We start from the raw sequence: 25,426 nt of genomic DNA on the forward strand, positions 1-25,426 counted from the left end.
GGTGGAGTCAGTACAAGAATCACTGCTTGCAGACAGCAAGGTACCATGGGATATGTAGTCTTTGAAGATTGAAAGTAAACAACAGGGGAGAAGCTACAAAGCATGCAGGCAATCCAAGAAGTTGTGGAAAGAGATGACCAGGAGACAAACAGAACTCACAAAATGAAAAGAGATGGTTCAAGTAAGCTTATATTAAAATAACTATTGTATATATTGCTATTACAGCGCTGATGTTTTAAAATGAAAGTGTATTCTGTGACCACAATCTTCTGTAAGCACATGCCGACTGCCGCATGCCGATTTACGTCGGGAGAATGGCGCGGGCAGGCACTCGATGTTCAGTGGTGGCCCACGATTGCAGTGAGGAGAAGCAGAACGGGGAGATGCCTATGTAAACAAGGCATTTTCCTGTTCTACCTAGCAACATGACAAGGATCTACTGCTCCCTGTCATCCGGAGCAGTGATCTCTGTCATGTTGTAGTGAGCCCATCCCCCTACAGTTAGAACACATCCAGGGAACATACTTAACCCCTTGATCGCCCCCTAGTGTTTAACCCCTTTCATGCCAGTGACATTTATACAGTGATAAGTGGCTATTTTTAGCTCTGATCACTGTATAAATGTCAATGGTCCCAAAATAGTGTCAAAAGTGTCCGATCTGTCCGCCGCAAAATCGCAGTCATGATAAAAATCGCTAAAGAAAAAATATTAAATTACGCACTACAGTGTGGGTGTATGGGCTGCTGCCCCCCTGGTAAACCTCCCTAAGGAGGAGTGTGGTAATAAAATAGTATGGTATAGGGGTTGTGGCGCTGCCAAAGGGTGGACACTGAAAATCCAATCGCCAATGTGTTGATCCCTAAAACCCGTATAAGGTGAATGTATATAGAAAGATTTTTCGGACACCTCTGTTCGGTGGGCTCATATAAAAGGGGCCCCCGGATTGGTCTAAGTAGGTAATCCTATTAATAAATGTAGTAATAAGTGGCTATTTTTAGCTCTGATCACTGTATAAATGTCAATGGTCCCAAAATAGTGTCAAAAGTGTCCGATCTGTCCGCCGCAATGTTGCAGTCACGATAAAAATCGATATCGCAGTCATGATCAAAATCGCAGATCGCCACCATTACTAGTAAAAAAAATTAAATAATGCCATAAATCTATCTCCTATTTTGTAGACGCTATAACTCTTGCGCATACCAATCCATATACACTTACTGCAATTTGTATAATATATACTAAACTGTGGAAGAAATTATTTTTTTATATATTTTTTGGGCATATTTATTATAGCAAAAAGTAAAAAAAATATTGCTTTTTTTTTTTTTTTTTAAATTGAGATGATCAAATACCACCAAAAGAAAGCTCTATTTTTTTGGAAAAAAGGACGTCAACTTTGTTCAGGTACAACGTTGCACAACCGCGTAATTGTCAGCTAAAGCAACGCAGTGCCGAATCGACAAAAATGCTCTGGTCAGGAAGGGGGTAAATCCTTCCTGGGCTGAAGTGGTTAAACTCACACTGTTGTGTAGTGCTGCTGAAAATTTATTTAGGTGACAATATGTAATTTCTTTTGGATGCGGGCACAAGATACCAAACACTTTTTATGACACTACTTCCTAAAACTTTAATATTTGAGATGTTTAGTAACTCTAGGACTTTACAGTTTTTGTGCAGTATAGGTAATTTACCATATATTCAGAAAGGCAAAAGATTAATTGTAACTTTCAAAATTCAACAAGGAACAGTGTTCTCTTTATTTATCATGCACTGTCTAATATGGTTACATTAAACTAGATCCTCTAAATATGTGTACACTATAGTACTGTACATTAATAGTGAACCTAGAATGTAGCACGTGTCTTCGTTTCTTCCCTTAGAAGCTCCCGTGATTCTACAGCTGTACTGCTTGGATATTGTGGTTTTGCATAACATTTACATATACATATACATAATTTATGAATATTTTCTTATTGGTGTTTTTGATGCTTTATATTTAGTTAAGATAATAATAAAGAGACCACTCTAGTACTCCACCCGTAATTGTGCAAAAAAGAAAATTTGTTGGACTTTACTGGTACAGATGAAAGCATGCATACATTTTAAAAATCTTTAACAACTTTACTTTTAACTAAAAGTTATTTAAAATAATGATCAAATCAATCTTAAAATCAATGCTGTAAGCTGCTTGTTGCAAACAGCAACAGCAATATAAGGAAATTGCAATAGCATGTTTGCAATTTCCATCTATATAAATATACTCTAATATAATCTACTGTAGGCCTTATTGTGTGGTCTGATAGCTAGCACTTAATTATGTTAATAATGTGAGAGCTTTACATAAAGCAGCTTACAGCACTGATTTTAGAATCGATTTGATCCTTTATGACTTTTAACTAATATTTGTTTACAGTAAAGTAGTTTTTAGGCTGCTTTCACACTGCTCTGTTGAAAAAAATGCATCAAGAACCATAATTATTTTTAGTGTGTTTCTGGTGCATTTTTGGGTTGCCTGACTCCCAGCATGCTCCTGCGAAACATGGACACGTGACAAAAAAAACCGCACTAAAAATGCAACTGTGGTGCAACTGTGGTGCGCTCTTTATGCCCTTTTGACGTGTTTTGTATTCATTTTATTGGGGATCTGCACGACCGCGCTATTGTCAGTTAAAGCGGCGCAGTCCCGAATCGCAAAAAGTCTTCTGGTCTTTGGGCAGCAATATGGTCCGGGGGTTAAGTGGTTAAAGTTCCATAGAAATTTAACCACTTAAGCCCCGGACCATATTGCTGGTCAAAGGCCAGGTCACTTTTTGCGAATTCGGCACTGCGTCGCTTTAACTGACAATTGTGCGGTCGTGCGACGTGGCTCCCAAACAAAATTGGCGTCCTTTGTTTCCCACAAATAGAGCTTTCTTTTGGTGGTATTTGATTACCTCTGCGGTTTTTAGTTTTTGCGCTATAAACAAAAATAGAGCGACAATTTTGAAAAAAATGAATATTTCTTACTTTTTGCTATAATAAATATCCCCCAAAAATATATATATATATAAAAAAAAAAAAATTCCTCAGTTTAGGCTGATACGTATTCTTCTACATATTTTTCATAAAAAAAATCGCAATAGGCGTTTATTGATTGGTTTGCACAAAAGTTATAGCGTTTACAAAATAGGGGATAATTTAATTGGATTTTTATTAATATTTTTTTTTACTAGTAATGGTGGCGATCAGCGATTTTTATCGGTACTGCAACATTATGCCGGACACTTCGGACACTTTTGACACATTTTTGGGACCATTGGCATTTTTATAGCGATCAGTGCTATAAAAATGCATTGATTACTATAAAAATGCCACTGGCAAGTAGATCCCTGTCATGTTGCTAGGCAGAACAGGGAAATGCCTTGTTTACATAGGCACCCCCCGTTCTGCTGTGTGTCACGATCGCGGGCCCCCGGCAGACATCGAGTCTGTGGGACCTGCGTGCACACTCACAGAGTATGCGGTGGGCTTGCGCGTGTACACTAAGCCGCGATTTAAAGGGAACATACAGGTATGCCCATTTGCCCAGCCATGCCAATGTGGTGACGTATATCGTCGTGCACTGGTTGGCAAGGGGTTAATAGCAATGTTTGTAATCCTTATAGTAAACTGTAAGATAAAATGGTTACATTACATATTTACTCTATATGAAGAACAAGCAATTTAAATGAACGATGAACCTAGAATAAAATCCTATTCCTAGTTAGACATGCTTCAGGATCATTCACTTTTCTTTGCATTAATTATGCTTTCAGTTTTTGTACCAAAACATTAAAAGGTACATCAGTTTTATATTTCATTTTCCGCTTACATCGTTCATAAATAAATAATGTATGCATACTGTGAGTTTTACATTTTCTGGTATTTTATTATACTTAAAAACCTTCTGAGGTATTTTCGACTTCCAAACATATATACCTACTTGAACAATGGAACAATGGACACACTCTCATATAGCAATGCAAAGTGCAATGATTATGTGCAGTAACTCATAGCAACTTCAATTTATATCTGTTAAAGAGGATTTCCAATTGGTTGCCATGGCTTACTGAACTTTATCTTTGCTCTTTGTTTTGCTTGGCCTGATTACTGTATTTACGCTTTATGTTAATATTACAAGATCTGTGTCTTGAAAGTTAGGTAAAATACGCAAAACCTAACTTCATAATTTAATGATAAAATTCAATGTTCAATGATTAACAGTGAATTATGTCCTTACCGACCATGGCCAGGGCCCGTATACATGCCTCTACTGAGCCCTTATACTGCTGCTGAAGCCAAGGACATTCAAGAAGTCGAGTAGTTGACTGGAGTAGTTGGACAACTATAGCTTGATGAGTCTAAAATGATTAAATATCAGCCATTAAATTCTACCCATAATATAATTTTGTTACAATAGGAATGTTTTTAAACATATAAGTTCAAGCAATTATATTATGTATTGGTTTGAAATAGACGAGCATGTGCATAAATGATTTAAGGGCCGATGGTGTTGATGGGCTTTGGGCTATGTAAATAAACTTTTGACACAAGTTTGAGACACTTCTGATTCATTGACAGGTGCGCTTGCCCTACAGTTGACCTCCTTTTGACCTGCTTCAAGCTGCTTTTGTATTCCTTCACACATGAATGGGAAAAGAAGCAGTTCTGATACAAAAGCCCATTGACCAAGCCTTTACAGGTATGAAAAAAATATTTGAGAGCCACGTACCTGCAGTGAAGTGCTGTTTTCTGAAAATGGGGAGTTAAAGAAGGACCTTATTGTCTCCAAGTCCACAGTAAGAACATACTTCTCTAAGGTGGGATCAGGAAGACGCTTCTCACGCTTGTTACATACCTGACAGATGAAAAAATGATTAAGACATTTCACCCCAACTATTTAGGTTTTGAGGTTTACTTGCAGATGTTTTTGAGCTCAACTGCAGAAAAAACATAAAAAGCACTTGGGCTTTTATACTTACTCGAGCCATATCCAGGATGAAATTCTCAAAGAGGGTCCATATGTGGTTAGTGGTATAGATTTCCTTCATTTCTACCTCGGTATCCACATAACAATGGTTCACAAAGTTTACATAAGATATTTTCACCTTTAAAAGAAAAAGAATAACAATACTGAAAAAAAGATCACATTTCACATTCTCGCATTATTCAGAAATCAGTTTCTAACGATCTAAAGAGAATAATATTAAGGACCTCAGTGTTTCAAAGCAGAAATGTTAACCATTATGTTTGAAATACTTTCAAAACATCATTTTGACATCAAGGAGATAGCATATATCCAGGCATCATGGTTAATATACTTGCTTTGTGTTAATGAATTGATATTTGGAGGTTCAATTCAATCTTAGTAACAAAAAAAACACTAAAACACTAAAGGCATTCTTACCTCTGTGATACAGTCCTCATGGGTCACCACTCGCACTACATCCTCCAGAGGCAACAGAGACGTGCACTTGATCTCGGTGTAAACATTCTTACCCTCAGCACATGCTGCAAGAAGATTAACCAATGATATGTGGTACATAAGTGGACTGTTTTCCTCCACACCTTCACGAGCTGCTGCCATCAGTTCCAGCATTGAAGCAAATGATGCTTTGTCATTGTAGAAGACTACCACATCATCTCCTGCATTGGTCAGCTGAGGAGAAACAAACATGTATTAATGTGTAGACGATGAAAGAAAATCTTGTGAGTGCGTAAAACCTGTCCTTAATCTATCTACTGCTATATGTGCTCCAAATTGGGATACCCTGAAAATTAGAGAGTTAGGACTGCAGTGCACCGAGAAGCCTTGACATGGGCATTGCGGCTTGAACATATGTTTGCAAATGTGTGCAAACAAACCCCTCTGTTTTTAATGTGAATTGTTACACTGGGGTTATTTACTAAAACTTGAGCGTGCAAAATCTGGTGCAGCTCTGCATAGAAACCAATCAGCTTCCAAGTTTTATTGTCAAAGCTTAATTGTACAAGCTGAAGTTAGAAGCTAATTGGCTGCCATGCACAGCTGCACCAGATTCTGGGTTATCCAGGTTTGGTAAATATTCCCCATAGTGTAAAAGGTTGGTTTGTTGAGTGCTTAAAATTAGCATGGTATCTAGATGTCATCGTGGACAAATATTTGTACTCACATAATATTTGAATTGATGCAGCTTTGTAACAAAGACAAGGAGGGAGAGAAAGGGAAGCGCCACCTAAGTGTAGAGGTTAAAAATAATTTATTCCACAAGGATTAAAAATCACTTACAGGATGAGCTGGAGCTCAGAGCGTGTAGCCTGTCAGCCTACCCAGCCGTCTCGTCCATCCAGTGACATAGTTTTTGCCTGTGTTCCATGCTGGTTTGCTTCCTGGTGGCCACAGGATGCCCAGAGGACCTACACCTGACCCCCGCAAACCCAGTGGACGGCGTGATACCCCAAGAACGGACCAAAGCAGCCTTCTCTCCCCTCCTTGCTTTGTTGAGCCTGGTAGCTGCTTACATCCTGAAAGTGATTTTTAATGCTTGTGGAATAAATTATTTTAACCTCTACCATGACTTTGTTACAGAGCTGGCTATACTCTGAGGATATAAAAATGATATGCTAAACAGCTAAAGCATATACCAGTATTTCCCACGCCACAACTGTCTATTTTCGAAAAATAAATGTGCACAAAAGCAGCTGCTGTTACAAATTTGTTGTGATATATATGATGCACTGGAGGAAAGCTCTGTGACTAACAGCGCTTGCTATTATGTGAACCAATTGTATCAATAAAGTGACAATGTGCAATCAAACATTGAACAAATCCAAAACCCAAATAATCCTAATTGGATGAATAAATAAAATGGTACATAATAAAAACTGTGATTACTTAATAAAAATTGTATATGCAATAAAAAACAGATCCAAAACATGAACCAATTCTTTGCCAGTAGTCCCTATGCACGAATTAAATTAATGGAACATAATTGGTATATATAATACAGACCATGTATCAGATGGCGGAAAGCAGTATTCCTAAATGGCTGATTGCTCAGGTGCAATTGTAGCCTTAACTACGTGTGATCACCGTTATCCAAATGATAATATCAAACGTTTCTTCCCAAAGGTAATAGCAGATAAATATAGTGTAGAGCCCTACTCAAAAGATGTCGTTGACCCTGTTTGCCTTATGCCGCGTACACACCATCACTTTATGTGATGAAAAAAAACGACACTTTCTGTGAAGTAAAAAATGACGTTTTTGAAACTTCAATTTTCAAAGACGAAGTTGCATACACACCATCGTTTTCTCACAATGATCTTGCAAAGTCAGGTTACGTTCCACCACGTTTTACCATTGAAGCTAGCTTCTGGGCATGCGTGGATGAAAAAACGTCTTAGAAAACGACGTTTTTTGCTACACACGGTCAATTTCTGTGAAGTAAAAAGTGCACTTTTGAAAAACGACACATAAAATTGAAGCATGCTTCAATTTTTTTCTGTCGTTTTTTAGAAGACATAAAACGACGTTTTTGCACACACACGGTCAATTAAATTGACGTTTTTGAAAATGACGTTTTTTTCCATCGCAGAAAGTGATGGTGTGTACGCGGCATAACAACAAGAGGAGTCAAATCAGGCTTGTGTGGTCCCTGTGACCGGATGTGAATCATCGACCAAGATTCCTGTCCTATCCGCCCATTAGTTTAGGATACCACAGATGGAAAAAACACTCACATGGCAGAGTGAACTAGGGTGGGCAGGAGAAGTCAGACGCCTTTACCTTCATAAACTTCCCATAAACTGATGAACTGATGTATAGATTACACTTGAACGGCTGACTATCCTTGCTGCCAATTATGGAACTGTATTTACTATGTTGATTCAGTATCTAACTTTGTGCCAGAGAAACTGTCTTTCCTATAGAATTTATGCAGCTTGGCAACTTTTGGTATAATGTATAATTATGAGTAATTCATCCCCTTAAAAAAGTATAATGTAGAGAACAGTAAATAGTGTATTAGAAGTCTGAGGAGTTTATAAATGTCCTATGTCCCCAACCTTTTCTCCATTCCAATGATATAACACAGGCCACTGGACAGGTGTAAATGACATCTATTGCAGGAGACCTCAATTTGTATTTCTGTAGGCATTCAGGACAAAGTGACAAAGTCTCTTAAAAGGCACACCACCCAACCCACTTATAAACACACTCACTGTTCCACTCCTTCCTCTATCACAGCTGCTGCTGCAAAGTTCCATGTCAGGTGGCATTTAGGCCTGGCACTGCACCGTGAGAGGAGGTCCAATGCTCCTCTAAACCTAGAAGCACTGTATTTTGCAGCAATTGTTACAGAGGCAATGAGTTCTACAAGGGTGGGTCAGAGGGTGGGATAGCAAGTGATTGTGTCCTGATTGAGTCTCTTTTACATATGTAAGGAAATATTATTTTACCTTTTTAAGTGTATTAATTTTATACGCACGCACACACACACGTAGCACCCTCCTAGCACAGGATGCTATGTAGATTTATTTGGACTCACTGAGCTGTGTCTGGAGAAGGCTGGAAGGTGGAAGCTGTCCTGGGGAATTGTGAGTAATGCCATTGAATTGATTCCTGGTGACTGTGTGCTTTTGTAATATAAGTGCTAGAATTTGGACTGTGGCTGCTTTTACAGGGTCTCAAAAACTGGCCATTCTCCATCCTCCATGGTTTCCTGGACTGTTAGCTTAGAGAGGAGTGACATCTTCTATTGTGCAGTGTTCCAGAGCTTGCACTGGGTACCAATAGCTTTGTAGTGGTGCAGGATAACCAGATTCTAAAGAAACTTGCCTTACGGTCCCCAGCTGTGAGACCTTAGACTGTCTAATATTCCCAGTTGCTTAAGGAGAAGATTGTTCCCTCACAGCCAACTGCCAACCATTTTGAAGCATCCAATGCCCTAACCTCCCTCTCCTGTTACAAGGTCTACAAGCAAAAAGACAACCCCCTAGACTGCTTATTGAAGCCGGAGTGAATGGACTGTTTCTTGGGTGGATGGTGGTCTCTGTACTGCTCATTCAGCTGGATGCACTTTAAAGAGAGCTGCTAATGGTTATAGGTGTGCGCCTGGAGCATAATGGGTGTCGGGCGCTCTGCATGGTGAAGGTAGCGGAGCACATCTGAAAGACAAATCTACCTTTGCTCATCTACTCCTCTACAGTCTGTTGTGGGAGTTGTGCTGGAAAAGCTGGAAGTTGTAGTCCCCCTTGTTGCGACTGCACCGGAGAAGCCTGGAGCTTGCAGGTCAATAAGTGTGCTTATGGCAGGAGGCAGTGATGAAGGGACTGATCCAGGATCACCTAGTTTTAAGGCTGCAACAGAAGTTTTATATGAGCAGCTCTGGGACTGGAGCTGTTCAGGGTCTCCACAGTCAGTATGGACCAAGTGCCTGACCCTGAATACTATAGATGAGCCATCATATGTGCTTTGTAAGTTTACTGCTAATATGCCCAGGTGGGCAATTACCACAGTTTGCTAGTTTTCACCATTGTCAGTTGAAGAACTAAACTGAACTGTTGCCTAAACTTGGGGGCAACGTGTATTCTGATGGGTGACACGCACCTTATGCATCATTGGTCTGCAGAGGGGAGCCTCTGCCAGTTCTCAGTTTGCTGGATTTGCACAAGGAAAAAGGAAACAAAAGCCAATGGCTTTTATACCACAAGGTTAAATAGTACTGCAAAAATTCTTTGCCCTAATTCAGGGAATAGTACTGTTATGCAGGAATTATACTGTTACTGTAGTTAGGATTTAGGTTAGAGAGGAAGTATTGGTCTTATTCCAGGGCTTTGGAAGATAATATTATAATTTTTAATTAAATTCAGTGTTTATTTTTATGCACACTCATTGTCATTTATGTATGGTCATTTTTTGGGTGGCAGTACAGTTAACTGGTTGCCGACCAGCCGCCGTCGTTTTATGGCGGCAGGTCGGCTCCCCTGCGCAAGAGCCCGTAGCTATACGTCGGCTCTCGCGCAGGCCACTAGGGGCGCGTGCATACTGCCCGCTCGCCCCCGACTCCCGTGCCCGGCGGGCGCGATCGCTCGTTACAGAGCGGGGACCGGGAGCTGTGTGTGTAAACGCACAGCTCCCGGGCCTGTCAGGGAGAGAAATGCTGATCTTCTGTTCATACAATGTATGAACAGAAGATCAGTAATTTCCCCTAGTGAGGCCACCCCCCCTACAGTTAGAACACACCAAGGGAACATACTTAACCCATTCCCCGCCCCCTAGTGTTAACCCCTTCACTGCCAGTGACATTTTTATAGTAATCCAATGCATTTTTATAGCACTGATCGCTATAAAAATGCCAATGGTCCCAAAAATGTGTCAGAAGTGTCCGCCATAATGTCGCAGTACCGAAAAAAAATCGCTGATCGCTGCCATTACTAATAAAAAAAAAAATATTAATAAAAATGCCACAAAAATACCCCCTATTTTGTAAACGCTATAACTTTTGCGCAAACCAATCAATAAACGCTTATTGCGATCTTTTTTTTACGAAAAATATGTAGAAGAATACGTATCGGCCTAAACTGAGGAAAACAATTTTTTTTATATATTTTTGGGGATATTTATTATAGCAAAAAGTTAAAAATATTTTTTTTTCAAAATTGTCGCTCTATTTTTGTTTATAGCGCAAAAAATCAAAACCGCAGAGGTTATCAAATACCACAAAAAAACTCTATTTGTGGGGAAAAAAGGACGCTAGTTTTGTTTGGGAGCCACGTCGCACGACCGCGCAATTGGGTAAAGAAAAATCGCGCTAACCACACCAATTGTGATCAAAAATAAGTGAATAAGTGAAAAGGCAGCAAAAAGCGTGACAAAGCACAGGCATATATGGAAAAAAGAAAAATTTTGCGCCAATCTAATTGTTGACATTCAAGTCCATTGTGAACAACACAAATAAAATAAAAATAAATCTGTGCCAATCTAATTATTGACCTTGAAGTCTATTATAAGCAACACAAATAATAATAGTAATAAGTGTCCAAAAATTGATTGATGATGATGATAATCTTGAAACAAACACCACCCAGTGCATCGATTTTGAGAGTGAGCCACCACCACATAGACAGAGGCTTACCAGATGACAGGTATATAACAGCGTTATAACACAATCCCCATCAGGATATCCAGGTAATATGGACACAGCACAGAATGGAATCCAATATACGACACAGATCCTCATAAGATCATCCACGGAGGGATGCAGTTGGAGCGCAGACAGCACTGATCACACTAATGGCATCTTTCCAGAAACTCCACACCGCAGCAGCTCAGCAGCATATCATGCAGAAAAGAAAGCCGCACATAGTGTAATACGTCCAACAAATAATTTATTAAAAGGATTAAAATCTACTTACATCAATGAATAATGTGTAGCAGCATAAAAACAAACAAATGTCGGCAGGCATAGATGGGAGCCCTTCCTCCTCGTACACGCGCGATGACGTCACTGCACGCCGTACCCAGACGCGTTTCGTTATACGATAATCCCATTGAAAAAGTTATCGTATAACGAAACGCGTCTGGGTACGGCGTGCAGTGACGTCATCGCGCGTGTACGAGGAGGAAGGGCTCCCATCTATGCCGGCCGGCATTTGTTTGTTTTTATGCTGCTACACATTATTCATTGATGTAAGTAGATTTTAATCATTTTAATAAATTATTTGTTGGACGTATTACACTATGTGCGGCTTTCTTTTCTGCATGATATGCTGCTGAGCTGCTGCGGTGTGAAGTTTCTGGAAAGATCCCATTAGTGTGATCAGTGCTGTCTGCGCTCCAACTGCATCCCTCCGTGGATGATCTTATGAGGATCTGTGTCGTATATTGGATTCCATTCTGTGCTGTGTCCATATTACCTGGATATCCTGATGGGGATTGTGTTATAACGCTGTTATATACCTGTCATCTGGTAAGCCTCTGTCTATGTGGTGGTGGCTCACTCTCAAAATCGATGCACTGGGTGGTGTTTGTTTCAAGATTATCATCATCATCAATCAATTTTTGGACACTTATTACTATTATTATTTGTGTTGCTTATAATAGACTTCAAGGTCAATAATTAGATTGGCACAGATTTATTTTTATTTTATTTGTGTTGTTCACAATGGACTTGAATGTCAACAATTAGAACGACCGTGCAATTGTCAGTTAAAGCGACGCAGTGCCGAATCGCAAAAAGTTCTCTGGTCTTTAACCAGCAATATGGTCCGGGGATTAAGTAGTTAAGAAGATAATTTAAGGACATTAAAACACTACATTTTAGAATTGCAGATTATTGTCAGGTGTTGCTGGTTTGTTGGAGGATCGTCTTTGCAGAGATGGTGCTCCAACCCTGAGTTGTAATGTCTAACTTTGTTCTTTTGTGGGTGAATGGTGACAAGAAATTTGCACTTCGTTTAATAGTACTCATGCTATTTGTTTATTAATGGACAATCCATTTATTAGCCAGCAACAGAACTCTACCCAGATAGGCTGTACTTACAGTATATATGTATGCTGTAAGAGTTCTGTCACCTGACAAGTTTTTGTATCTGTGCATTACATTCAGGAGTCTGTCACCAGCAAAAGTTTATTATGTCTCAACTAAGAACATTTACTATGTGAAATGCCACATACTTATTGACTGTCAGTTACGCTCTCTGCTCTGCCACCTTCTCACTCACTGGAGCGATGGGCTGTGGAGGGGGCGGGGGCGGGCTGTCCAGGCTCTCAGCGACCTGTGAGCCTGAGCCAGGTGCCGATCCAGGCATGTGGGTGGATCTCGACCTCAGTATTGCGATCTTGCCCGAGCCTGGACCGGCTCTGTGACATCGACAGACAGCAGACTTCAGCCCGCTGTCTGCTGAAAATGAGTCCCAGGAGTGCAAGACGACTGCACTCCTGTGATCCACAGGAGAAGTGCAGCCAAACGAGCTTTGCCTGTACTTCTCCTTTAAAAAATGTAAATAGATACGCACCCCTGACACTGACATCACAGAGGTTACAGGTTTTCTATACAGTAAACAAAACAAACATTTTTCTTTTCAGGTTGGCTCTTTCTCAAACTGAAGCTGTATAGGGCCTCCTATGAACATGGAAGGAATAGTGGGGAAGCAAATGGGAATTAATAAATTCTCAGCAGTATGTGTAAATTTGAATGTAAATTATTACATTCTTTGTTCTTGAGTAGGGATATATATTGCAGTTTATCAGTCTTTGATGGGTTTTGTTTAGACTAAGAGCATTTTCTGCAAGTACAGGAAATCTAGAAACCTTAACTTTTGTGAACTATAAAACTCCCCCACCTTTTTTATGAAGATAAGATGAAGGGGGGTTGTTCACCCGGTGAAAATAAGTAGGCTTTAAAAAAGAAACAAATTCAGCAACAGAATCTAGGGATTGGCAGTCGGCAATATATTCATTTTTGTTTTTGATTTAGGTTCATTTTAGGTTAATCACTTCTGTAAATTACAAGCTTTTTTAAACAAATCAGAGAAGTAAACATGTGAAGAGAAACCATGAGTGGCACTTGTTAGCTGGAAATATAAATATGATTCTTTTACATTTACTGGACTAAAAAAAGGAAAAATATTTCAAAACTGCATTTTTAGCCCTAAACATTAATAAATAATGACAAAAACACTAAACCACTAAAAATTCCCTTTACACAAACATTTCTCTTAATGCAAGTTATATTTTCTAGGTCTGATATTACCGTCTAAAAAATACAACACGACATTTTACCAAAAAAATACATATATTTGACATGATTATTTGGATATTGGTAGTATTCTGTAGATCACTATGTAACTCCTTTGTCAATACTAAAGTCAAAATAAACCAGATACATGCCCCTTCTTGCTCAGCTTGAAGAAAATTGTAGAAGTATGTCAAATAACATTTACTATCTCATTTTAAAATGTATGACATATGAAGACAAGTGGTACACTGACAAGCAGAAATAACTCATGGAAATCTGAAAGTTGCTTAATGGCATGACTAGTCAAGCACGTTTTCTTTTTGACCAGTGTACATCTTTTTGCTATGCCTACAATTAGAAACAAAAACATAAAGCCCCTTTAGCTTCATAGCTTAGAGACCTTCCAGAGCCATAAACAACCTTTGGCATGATGTCAAATTTCTATCATTGTGTTTCATGTATCTTTTCTGTTTTTACTGGATTTGTTTCCTCGTAAACATTGTGCTTCCATGAACAATATTCACTTGCTATGATAAGGATTATTAACATTTACCTCTGTCATGATCATGTCTTGGCACTTTTTAATGTATTTTCCCTCAGCTTTGATGATGGTGTGCAGAAAATCCAAGTACTGGACATGCCGTCCGTGGGTGGCCAAGCAATGGATGAAGTGTTGAAGGACAGTTTCATGTATCTCTGTACAAAGCTGGTAGTTATTGAGGAAGATATGTTGCATGGTCTCAGCCTCCAGTAGCTGGGGAAACAATCACACATTAACACAAGGTCCTTCATAAAGCTGAATCATCTCATCACAAACACAAATAAAACAAAAAGATCCAAAAATGTCAAAGAGAAAATGTTTTTTACACTTTGTTTAATTACTTTACTAAATTGAGTGGGCAATGTAGCAGCATACTGTTAGACTACCATTTTCATTAAGTTTGTCTATTGGATTCCCAGGAGAAAATATATATATATTTTTTTAGATCTGTATGTGAAAGTGTTTAGCCCAATTTAAATAATCTTTTCACTCTGTAGTGTTGCATCATCATAATATTTGTTTCTCTAAACTTATCGGTCTGTAGCAGTGGCGTTACTAGGGGGTGGCTATTGGGGCTATAGTCCAGAATCTGGGGCCCAAAGCCCAGAGTCTCTTACCACAGGGCCATGGCCTCTCTGCAGCCGGGCTATGGCTGCCTTGAGCGGGCGGGCTGCATGAGAGAGCTGGGCAGGCAGATGAGAGAATCGAGCTGGCGGACAAGCAGAGATGACATCCTGCCCTACATCAACGCACTTCCGCCCTCACAGCCAGGCCTCTTCCATGACGGAGGTGCAGCAGGGGGCAGCGATATAACATCATCTCTCACTGCCCGCCCCGCATCACTGCACTCCTGCCCTCACTCAGAACTGACAACTGCACCTGCCTTTGTTCTAAATGGACCAGTGATGACAGCTTGCCACCAATGCAGGGACAATGCACATTTGGTGGCACTGGCTGGCATGGCAAGTGTCAATCCGCAAACAGTGGGCAGGTGACGCAGCAAGCGATCATCCACATCGGGTGGCAGGCCACATGACAAGTGACAATCTGCATCTGGTGGCAGACGATGTGGCAGATGACAATACGCAAATGGTGGCAGGTGACATGGCAAGTGATAATTCACATCAGGTGGCAGGCGATGGTGGCAAGTGACAATCCAGGTGACTATTTGGGCGATATCTGCAGATGAGGTTGGTGATGTACCCAAATAGCAAGGATAACTTGCTACAAATTTGTGGCAGTGTTGAATTGTAAGTCTGTTAACTTGCAGAAAGTGGAAGAGGAGCGAAGGAGATGGTGTTGTATGTGACACTGAAAGTGCACTGAGAAAGGTAGGAGGAGAACCAGGAAAGAGCAGAATCACGGGGGCCAAGGCAGTGGAGTTTGTTGAGGAGGAGTGGGTGGCCAACTGTGTCAAAGGCAGCAGAAAGATCCAAAAGTATGAGTATTGAGTACTGGCCATTGGTTTTAGCAGTTAGTAGGTGGTTGGTGTGTTTTAGTAGGGCAGTTTCATGTTGTGGGTGGAAGCCAGACTGTAGGGAATCGAGAAGGTTGCTGTCAGCGAGGTAAGAGCTCATACGGTTGAGGGCAAGGCGTTCAAGAAGCTTGGAGGCAAACAGGAGCAGGGGGATGGGTCTTAAAGCGGTTGTAAACCGCATAAACTTTTTTTTTTTCAAACCTGCAAGGCAAAAGGCATAATCAGCTAGTATGCACCGCATACTGGCTGATTATGAAATACTTACCTCGGAACGAGGTGAAGAACACTTACCTGGTCCACGCCGAGCGAGATGTCATCTTGCTCCGGCGTGTCTTCCGGGTATCGCCGCTCCAGCGCTGTGATTGGCTGGAGCGGCAATGACGTCACTCCCGCGCGTGGGCGATTTCAATTCGGCAAGGTCTGGCGGCTGCCGGTCCTTTCGCCGTGGATCCCCCTGCAAATGCGCCGCTGCAATCAGCGGCGCATTGCGAGGGGAATATCTCCTAAACCGTACAGGTTTAGGAGATATTCTTTATACCTACAGGTAAGCCTTATTATAGGCTTACCTGTAGGTAAAAGTAAAAAAAGTGGGTTTACAACCACTTTAAGTTATTCAAACTGGTGGGGTCTAGTAAGAGTTATTTACGTATGGGGGTAACCAGTGCATGTTTGAACATGGAGGAACAGGTGCAGGAGGAAGAGGTTGAAGATGTGGTTTAGAGAGTTTAGGATAGAGAGGGAAGTAAGAAGTAATTGTGAGGAAACAGGTGATAAGGCGGGCCAATCAAAGGAGTTTGGCAACTTCCTTAGTGGTAACAGGGCTGAAGGAGGAATGGATTGAGTGTGGTGTTGGACCTAGTTTGCTGGTTTGAGGAGGAAGCTGAATGCTGGATATCTCATCAAGAATTGTGTCAATTTTGTTTTTTAAATGATTGCCAATCTCCTGGGCAGTAAGCAAGTTAGTGGGTGGAGGCAGTAGGGGGAGGGGGGGTTTGAAGTAAGGGTAGAACAGATTTGACAAGGTTTGAATGAGAGGGTTTTGATGAGAGTGGTGTAGCAGTATGGAGGCAGGAGTTGTATTTGAGAAGGGCAGAGTCTTTCAGGGATTTCGTCTTATGCCACGCTCACACAAGAGCACAGCTGCATCTCTTGAGACTTCTGGTGTTGTAGACAGAAGTAGTCAGGTCTGGGCAGGACAGGGGTGCAATTTTATCATAAAGGCAGTCAGTAGCAGAATGAAGAAAGGAATGGCTGGGGTGACAAAGGTTCCTGCGGCTAACTGTTTTCAGGTTGGCGGTATGGGAGGTGGGAGACAGGGAGAGTGTGAAATGTATAAGGTTGTGATCGGGGAGAGGAAAGGGGGTGTTAGAGAGGTTGCAGGGAGTGCAGAGGTGGGAGAAAACGAGGTCAAGAGTGTTGCCATTGGAGTGGTGGTTTGTGTACACAGTTTAAAAGAGGAGGTAACATTCAGTAGTTGAGTGGCTGAGGTGTTAATATTGATTGGAATGTTAAAGTCACAGAGGATGATGGCGGCACTCTAGAGGAGAGAAAGTAGGGTAGTCATTGCGGAGAAGTTGTCGAAAAAGGGTCCCACTGGGCCGGGAGGTCAGTAATCTACTGCAATCCTCAAACTGGAAAAAATATGAATGCAGTGCACTTCAAGAGAAAAGAGGGGAAGAGAGGGAGGTGTAGGAAGCACCTGGAAGGTGGTTTGTGGGGGAGAGGAGAAGTCCAACTCTGCCTCCTTTTCATCCACTGGGTCTTGGTGAATGAGTGCAGAGAAAGCAACCATAGAGGAGGGCAGCTGGAGAGGCAGTGTCAGATTCCTGGAGCCAGGTTTCGGTAATAGCAAGTAGATTGAGGGAGTTGAAGAGGAAATGTTCATTGACAGAGGCAAGTTAGTTAGAGACTGAGTGGGCATTCCAGAGGGCAAACATAAGGGCAGGGCTGACTCATGGAATCAATAATTTAGATAAGAGAGTGGGAGTTAGGGCTACTGTCAGAGAAGGTAGACTGCAAATTCTAGGGATGAGAGTTTGCTGATGGAGGGCCAAGGTTTGGGTCAGAAGCATGTTAAGAGGGTGGAGAGAGGGGGAAAAAGAAGGCTGAGTGAAAGAGAAAAGATGAAAGGGAACCTCCAGACAACTTGGTGTGGAACACTAGTATTTGTACTTGCTTTTATAGCAATGCCTTCAAGTGATGTGTGGCTCTTTAACCAAGAAGTGGCCAGCCTACCTTTAGCAAGCCGTCCAACGAGTTGAACTGAATTTATACTGGGATGGGGTAGGGGGAGGTTAACAATTGTTCAATTAAGAGTTAATAAAAAAGGCATATGGTTAAAGTGGGGTTCTTCTAGCCTAAACACAGTGCAAATCAAGAGGGAGACAGTAAGATAAGGCTGGGTGTTATATCTTTGCCAAGGCAGCATAATAAAGAAGTAAGTGTAACTTCCAAAAAGACAAGTATAAACAGCAATTTCAAAGTCCTAGCAAGGCAGACGTTGAGTTCAGTCATGCAATGCAGCACAGTGTTTAAGAGAAGAGTTTAGTCATAGGTTATCAATAGTTACAGAGAGGTAGAAGTGGATTACTGACAGGCAAAGTGGCTTTTGTGTTGCGAAGAAGGGTGTAGGCAGTTACCTGAAAGAGTAGACCAGAGAAGGCATGATAGGATGATGAAGATAATGAGGTGGCGCATGCGCGGAGGCTCCCGTGATGGCGGCTTAAGCTCGGAGCTCCGCACTGCCCCGGCCATTCCGCCGTCCTAGCCTCGAACGAGGGCAGCCGGCAGCCGAAACTTTTGGCCGTACACCTCGGGGAAGCTCAGGGCTGAGAGCCCATGGACAACAGCTCGGTCCGGCGGGACCGGAGGACAAGTTCTACGCCGACGGAGGTGGCGGTCGAATCCAACATGGCGACCGCACCTCAGGTAATAGAAGTTAACGCTGAGGGAAGGAAGGAAGGCAGACAGGCTGTATCCCAGAACCCGGTCTCCTATGCTGAAATGGCTGCACAGGGAGCTCCTATCCTCTTGTCCCTCTCACCTACTACCTCAGAGCCTCATAAAGGGAACCCATCACAGCAGCACTCTGTCCCTCATATTACTCATATGGGAGCCGCTCTCTCCCCCTCAGGCGCCATTTTCTCCTCAGGCAGCCAGGAACCCATCATGCCTCAAAACGCAGGGGAACTCTTCTTAAAATTATCTGAATTGCTAGAAAGGGGCCTAGCCACTACTGCTAATAAGATAACTAATGATATTAGATCCGATTTCCAGAACCTTGGTTCCAGAATGGAGGTGATAGAGCAAAAATTGGATATCACAGTCTCCAGGGCTAACCAGAACACTGACCATATACATTCTTTACAAGAACAACTTGACACTGCTTTGAATAGAATTGATGACCTCGAAAATCGTTCGAGAAGAGAGAATTTTAGGGTCAGGGGGCTCCCTGAATCCATTTTGGACGTTCCCACAGCAGTTCAAGACCTTTTAAAACACCTTTTGCCATCAATTAATGGTCATAAATTAGAACTGGACAGGGCTCACAGATCCTTAGGCCCTCTCAGGAAGGACGGCTCACCCAGAGACATTGTAGTAAAACCACATTACTATTCAGTGAAAGAGGAAGTAATGAAAGCCTCACGTCAACATCCTTCCATTTTGTTTCAAGGAAGCAACATTCAAATATTCGCAGATATATCCCCCCTAACCATCCAGAGGCGCAGGTCCCTAAAGCCCCTACTATTGGTTCTGTCTCAAAAGGAAATTCGGTATTGGTGGGCCTTTCCATTTGCCCTGAAATTTTCATTTAATGGAAAAAATCACTCCTTCTCATCCCTAGCTGAGGGAGAAAAGATCCTATTGTCCCTGAAGCTCATTTCGTTGGATCCAGCAATGGACACTTCCACCCCACAGACAGGATCCTCCAAAAGGCCTACTCCCACTAGCCCTATTTCGCCGCCTTGGAAATCCAACAAAAGCAGACGCATAAAAGAATCAGCCGCAACTTGACTTTCTCATGTCAACACTCCTGCTTTCCTCTTAAAGGTTTCCTGAGATGTCCCTAATGGGGGCTTCTCCGTCGGGATTTCCCAACATCATTGGGGACTCTCTGGTCTACTTGGACCTAAACATGTTTATCCAATTTCGTTCACTTTTGCTCCTCCTCAGGACCGACTTTTGCAAGTCTTATCATTACCGGTGTTTTTTTTTTTTTTTTTTTTTTTTTTTTAAGTGCTACTATGCTACATATTTAAGTTCATGTTTGTTCCAGTTAGGTGAGAAAATCTGAGATAAATACTCTTTTGGTATTTTTAGGTATTTTTTGACAACATCTACACTTATTTTTGGCCCTCTCAGAACCTTACGTTAGGTATCATTGACTCAGGGTCTTTGAACGTAGACGCAAAATTTTGCAATATGATACTGTTCTAGAATTACATGTTGCCGGGTTTGATTTAATTCTAGTCCTGATTCAGGGGCCTCGGCTGCCCTCGTTCAACAAGTTCTACTATGTCACAGTTTTTTCTTTTTAGATTTACATAACTTTGATAATTTTATGAGCCTTATTCCTCCCAGGGATGGCTTTGGCCGGGGCAGATGCTCTGTGCCCTCGTCCAACCTTCGACTGTGGATACCTCGCAGTCGGGAGTTGGACTGGTAGCCCTTAATTTGGGCTATGTGAATGTTTTGTTTGGCGGGAGGGGGTTGGGGTTTTTCTCCCACCACTCTCGTCTGTATCATTCATTATGCTTTATTATATGCATTTTTCTTCTTCTTTCCTGTTTTTCTAGTCTATATTCTATTGTCGCCAGTCTATGGACACAGCACCTTCCAGGCCCTCTCCGGGGGTTTGGTCCCATTGGTACTGTCTGCTCTAGGATCCCACGACACCCACTGTCAGGGGTAAGTTTTCATAGCTATGATATGATATTGTTTTTCAATGGTTATGCCACGTAGTACCACTCCGTCTCCACTCCTTAGAGTGGTGTCCCACAACGTACAGGGTCTAAATTCCCCGGTCAAACGCAAGAAGGTGTTCCAATCCTATAGTTCTCAAAAGTTGGGAGTACTTCTGCTACAAGAAACCCATTTCCCTGCAAGCTACTCCCCCTCGTTCATCCACAATCATTACCCACAGTTCTTCCTGGCAAATGCTGAGGATAAGACCAGAGGGGTCGCAGTTCTTTTTGCCAAATCCTGCCAATTTAAATCGCAGTTAATACACAGGGACCCGGAAGGTAGATTTATTCTAGTGAAGGGGTGGTTAGATGAGCAGCTCTTCTCTTTTGTATCTTACTACACTCCTAATAGAGGCCAACTTAAATTTTTTCAAGATATGTTTAACACTGTAGATCCACTACTGGAGGGGATAATCATATTTGGAGGAGACTCCAATGTGGCTTTCGATCAAAGTCTTGATAAGTCCAGACCTTTATCATCTCAATTAACCCATCCTACTAGGATTAGTTCAAAAATAGCAAAGCTGATCTTCCAACGAGGCCTTGTTGATGTCTGGAGGGAATTTAATCCCTCTAAAAGGGATTATACTCATTTCTCCAACCCCCACCGCTCCTACTCAAGGATAGACCACATTCTTGTCACCTCGAGGCATATCCCCCTGATCACTAAAGCACTTATAAAGGATACGTCTCTCTCCGACCACTCAATGGTGATCTGCTCCCTGAGAGGTCGAACAAGTGACTATCGCCAATTTCATTGGCGCCTGAACGAAACCCTCCTTAAGAACCCAAATGTTATTATGGACATTGAGAAAGCATTACTGGAATACTTTAGTTTAAATGATGTGGAAGGCATCTCAGTTGAGACTTTGTGGGCCGCGCATAAAGCCTCGATCCGTGGTAAGTTGATACAAATTGCCGCTAAACTGAAAAAGGCCAAAGCTTTGGAAATAGAAAAATTAGACAGAGAATTTTCAGAGCTATGCAAACAACACAAAAAAAAACAATCAACCATTACGACTTCTCAGTTGGAAACCGCTAGAATTAATCTTAATTTAGCGCTTACCGTAAGGGCTGAAGGGTCCCTGGGTTGGAGCGGAGCAAAATTTTACCAACATAAGGACCGAATGGGCACTATGCTGGCCACCAAACTATCACCGACTTATCGCACATTCTCTCTCCCAAAAATTAAAACTCGAGATGGGACTACAACCCTCAACCCTGAAAGCATACTTAAATCCTTCCAAGGTTTCTACTCTACACTTTACCAGTCTGATGTCTCAGCTGGGATTCCTGAGATTCAGTCCTATATTGCCAAGCTACCTATTCCTAGCCTTCACAGGGAACATGTGGAACTCATGGAGGCGCCCATCTCCGTGAGGGAAACATTGGAGGTGATTAAGAACTTGAAGGGCGGCTCGGCCCCTGGGCCGGATGGCTTCTCAAACCATTATTATAAAAGCTTTGCCGATACCCTCGCCCCTCACCTTACAAGGTTTTTCAACTCCAGGAGAACAGGGGAGGAACTGCACCCTCATCTGAACGAGGCGTTCATATCGGTTATCCCTAAGCCTGATAAGGACCCGGAATTAGTAGAAAATTATAGACCCATCTCGTTGATTAATAACGATATGAAAATTCTTACAAAAATTTTGGCTAACAGAATAAACTCGTTCATCTCCCATTATATACACAGAGATCAAGTCGGTTTCATACCAGGGAGACAGGGTCCGGATCAGATCAGGCGGGCAATCAATGTGGTCTCATTATTACAGTCAGGGTGGGATGGAGGTCATCCCCAGGAGGGTATGCTCCTTTCACTGGACCTTCAGAAGGCCTTCGATTCTATATCATGGCCATACTTATTTGAGGTTTTAAGGCGGTGGGGATTTGGAGAGAGTTTTCTGGGTATACTGCGTTCCTTATATTCAACACCACAGGCGAAGGTCAAACTACAGGGGTACTTCTCAGACCCGATACAGATTAGAAGAGGGACCAGACAGGGTTGTCCCCTGTCACCGGTGATTTTTGCATTGGCAATAGAAACCTTGGCCATTGCCATTAGATCTAATCAAGACATCTCTGGGGTTGGTTGCGGACAACACACTCATAAGTGTGCTTTGTTTGCTGACGATTGTCTCCTTTTTGTTACCTCCCCAAACACATCCTTAACGGCCATTTGCAAAGAACTTGAATTTTTCGGACATGTTTCAGGACTACGAGTGAATATGAACAAATCACATGCTTTGAATATAAATTTGCAATCCACAATGGTAGAGAGTCTGAGGGCCTCCTTCGGGTTCCAGTGGGCGGACTCTTCCATTCGCTACCTTGGGATAAATCTAACTAATAGATTTGAAAATCTTTATCAGGCTAATTTTCCTCCTATGTACCGCAAACTCGAAATGGACCTAAAAACATGGGCCACTCACAAAATATCTTGGCTAGGGAGAATTAATTCCGTCAAAATGACGCTCCTACCCAGACTGCTATATTTATTCAGATCCCTCCCCATTGCAATAAAAAAAGATCAACTTAAAAAATTCCAGGGAAAGGTGCTGAAGTTTGTGTGGGGAGGCAGAGGATACAGGTTGCCCCAAAATGTTTTATATGGGCCCATAACTAAAGGGGGTTTAGGATTACCACATCTCTTTCGCTACTATCAAGCAGCCCGGCTGGCTCAGTTGTCTTCTATCTACTCCGGTCGTGAGAAACCGGATTGGATAGAAATGGAGGGTCAGGCAGTTCCTCACAATTCTCTGGATGACTTGCTATGGTGTCCCCAAAGATTGAGACCGGCCATTATGGCCCCTACACTCTCCCAAGCCTTCAGGCTTTGGGACGACTTGCGGAAGTCTCCAGCTATAACCTCTGCCACTCAACCTTTAGCTAATCTATTTCAAAATCCCTATTTTAACCCGAAGGGGGACTCTACAATTTTTCGTTGGTGGTTGGACAAGGGACTTTATAGGATTGGACACTTTCTTGCCCCATCGGGACCGATCTCGTTAGCACATTGTGTGGGGACCTTAGGAATGCCGGATACAGAAAAAATTAGATACTCCCGAATATCTCAATTTATTAACTCAATCTGGAAAAATAAGCCAAATCCCCCTGATTTCACTCCTTATGAGAAATGGTGCATCAAATCTACAGAACAAAGAGGTGGCATTTCCATTGTATACAATTCATTATCAGAACCTACATCCAAATCTTCCTACATGGAAGCGTGGGAGAGGGATCTACAGATGTCATGGACCATGGAGAAGTGGCATGAGGTGGGGTCGAGGGCTTCCAAGGGTCTAATCAACATCTCTCTAATAGAAGCTAACCTCAAAGTATTTATGCGGTGGTATTTGGTCCCCTGCAAGCTAGCTGCAATGTTCCCAACCACTTCCCCATTATGTTTCCGAAATTGCTTAGCCCAGGGTTCTATGTTGCATACTTGGTGGGAATGCCCTAGAATCAGGGGTTTTTGGAACAAGGTGTTCTCCCTCATTAGGAAGGTGACCGGGATACCGGTGGATAAATCTCCACAAATAGCGTTATTGGGGGCTGACGTCCCCCAGGCCAACAAATACACTCAAAAATTGATAGCATTCTTGCTCACTGGGGCTAGGATCACACTGGCTGGGGCGTGGAAACAACAGTCTGTATCTTTCCAGAAGACCAAAAGTAAAATCTCTTGGATCATGCACCAGGAGAAAATGGTCAGTACAATACTCAATTCTTCTAAATCTTTCGAGGCTGTATGGGAACCCTGGGCTAGATATATAGGCATTTCTCTGTTATAGGGATAAGGGAGGGTGGAGGATATCCATCCTTTCTTGACTACTGTTATTTTTTGAGGTTGGGACGTATAGAGCGAATCATATAGTCCATAGCTGGCGACAATAATCTATGTTCTCTTTCTCATTCTTTCTTGTCTTTCTCTGTCTCTCTGTTTCTTTTCTTTCCCCCTTTTTTTCTCCTTGTTTTTTTTTTTTCCTTTCTCTTCTTATTCCATTACATATCTCCAGAAAAACATTAAGGTATGTTAGGCAGTTGCACCTTGAAAAGATTACAGTAGAGAACATTTTCTTTTCTCTTCTTTGTTTATGCTTATCTGTTATATTGAGCACTGGAGATTATTGATTGTTAAGTAAGCTCTCCTCAGGAGTCTCATGCCTTCACTAAGATATGGAATTAGGATAGGTTAATCCCAGCGTTGGGATGGATCTAGGATCCCGGAAACATCAGTTATTCCGGGACGGGGGTCCACTTTCACCCTAGGTAGGCACACATTCCGAGTTGAAAGTATTCACTGGTTCCTAGGCACAGTATGATCCCACTGGGGGTGCCGGGAATGCAGTCAGTACCAGTTGCCATTTTATTATTTTTTAATCGCATTCATATTCTCGTTTTCTCCATTTTGAAGACTTTAGTCCCAAAGTGGTGAAAATATCCAATTACATGTATAAGTCATGTCCTTGATCTATACTCCTTTTGACAATATTGTTACTTTAGTCTCTATACTGTATGTATACCTTTTAGCCCCAGGTTGTGCTGGAGGCTCATACTATGTACTGTACTGCCTTTCAATAAATTATTTTGAAACTGAAAAAAAAAAAAAAAAAAAAAAAAAAAAAAGAAGATAATGAGGTGTTCCCGTGTTGAAAGTGCTGAAGTGGCACTTTACCCAAGAAGTGGCCAGCCTACCCTCGC

General features: G+C 41.9%; 1 protein-coding gene across 1 annotated transcript in view; it reads right to left on the reverse strand.

The window, feature by feature from the left end:
• ITPR3 (inositol 1,4,5-trisphosphate receptor type 3) overlaps positions 1 to 25,426 on the reverse strand; it is a 385,035-nt gene that overhangs the window by 132,873 nt on the left and 226,736 nt on the right. Inside the window, 5 exon segments of the mRNA XM_040339415.1 lie at positions 4,260 to 4,380; positions 4,752 to 4,877; positions 5,002 to 5,127; positions 5,427 to 5,678; positions 14,294 to 14,494. Of these exon segments, the coding sequence (XP_040195349.1) occupies positions 4,260 to 4,380; positions 4,752 to 4,877; positions 5,002 to 5,127; positions 5,427 to 5,678; positions 14,294 to 14,494 (826 nt within the window).

The sequence above is a fragment of the Rana temporaria genome, chromosome 2 (genome assembly GCF_905171775.1).
Source record: "Rana temporaria chromosome 2, aRanTem1.1, whole genome shotgun sequence".
Lineage (NCBI taxonomy): Eukaryota > Metazoa > Chordata > Amphibia > Anura > Ranidae > Rana > Rana temporaria.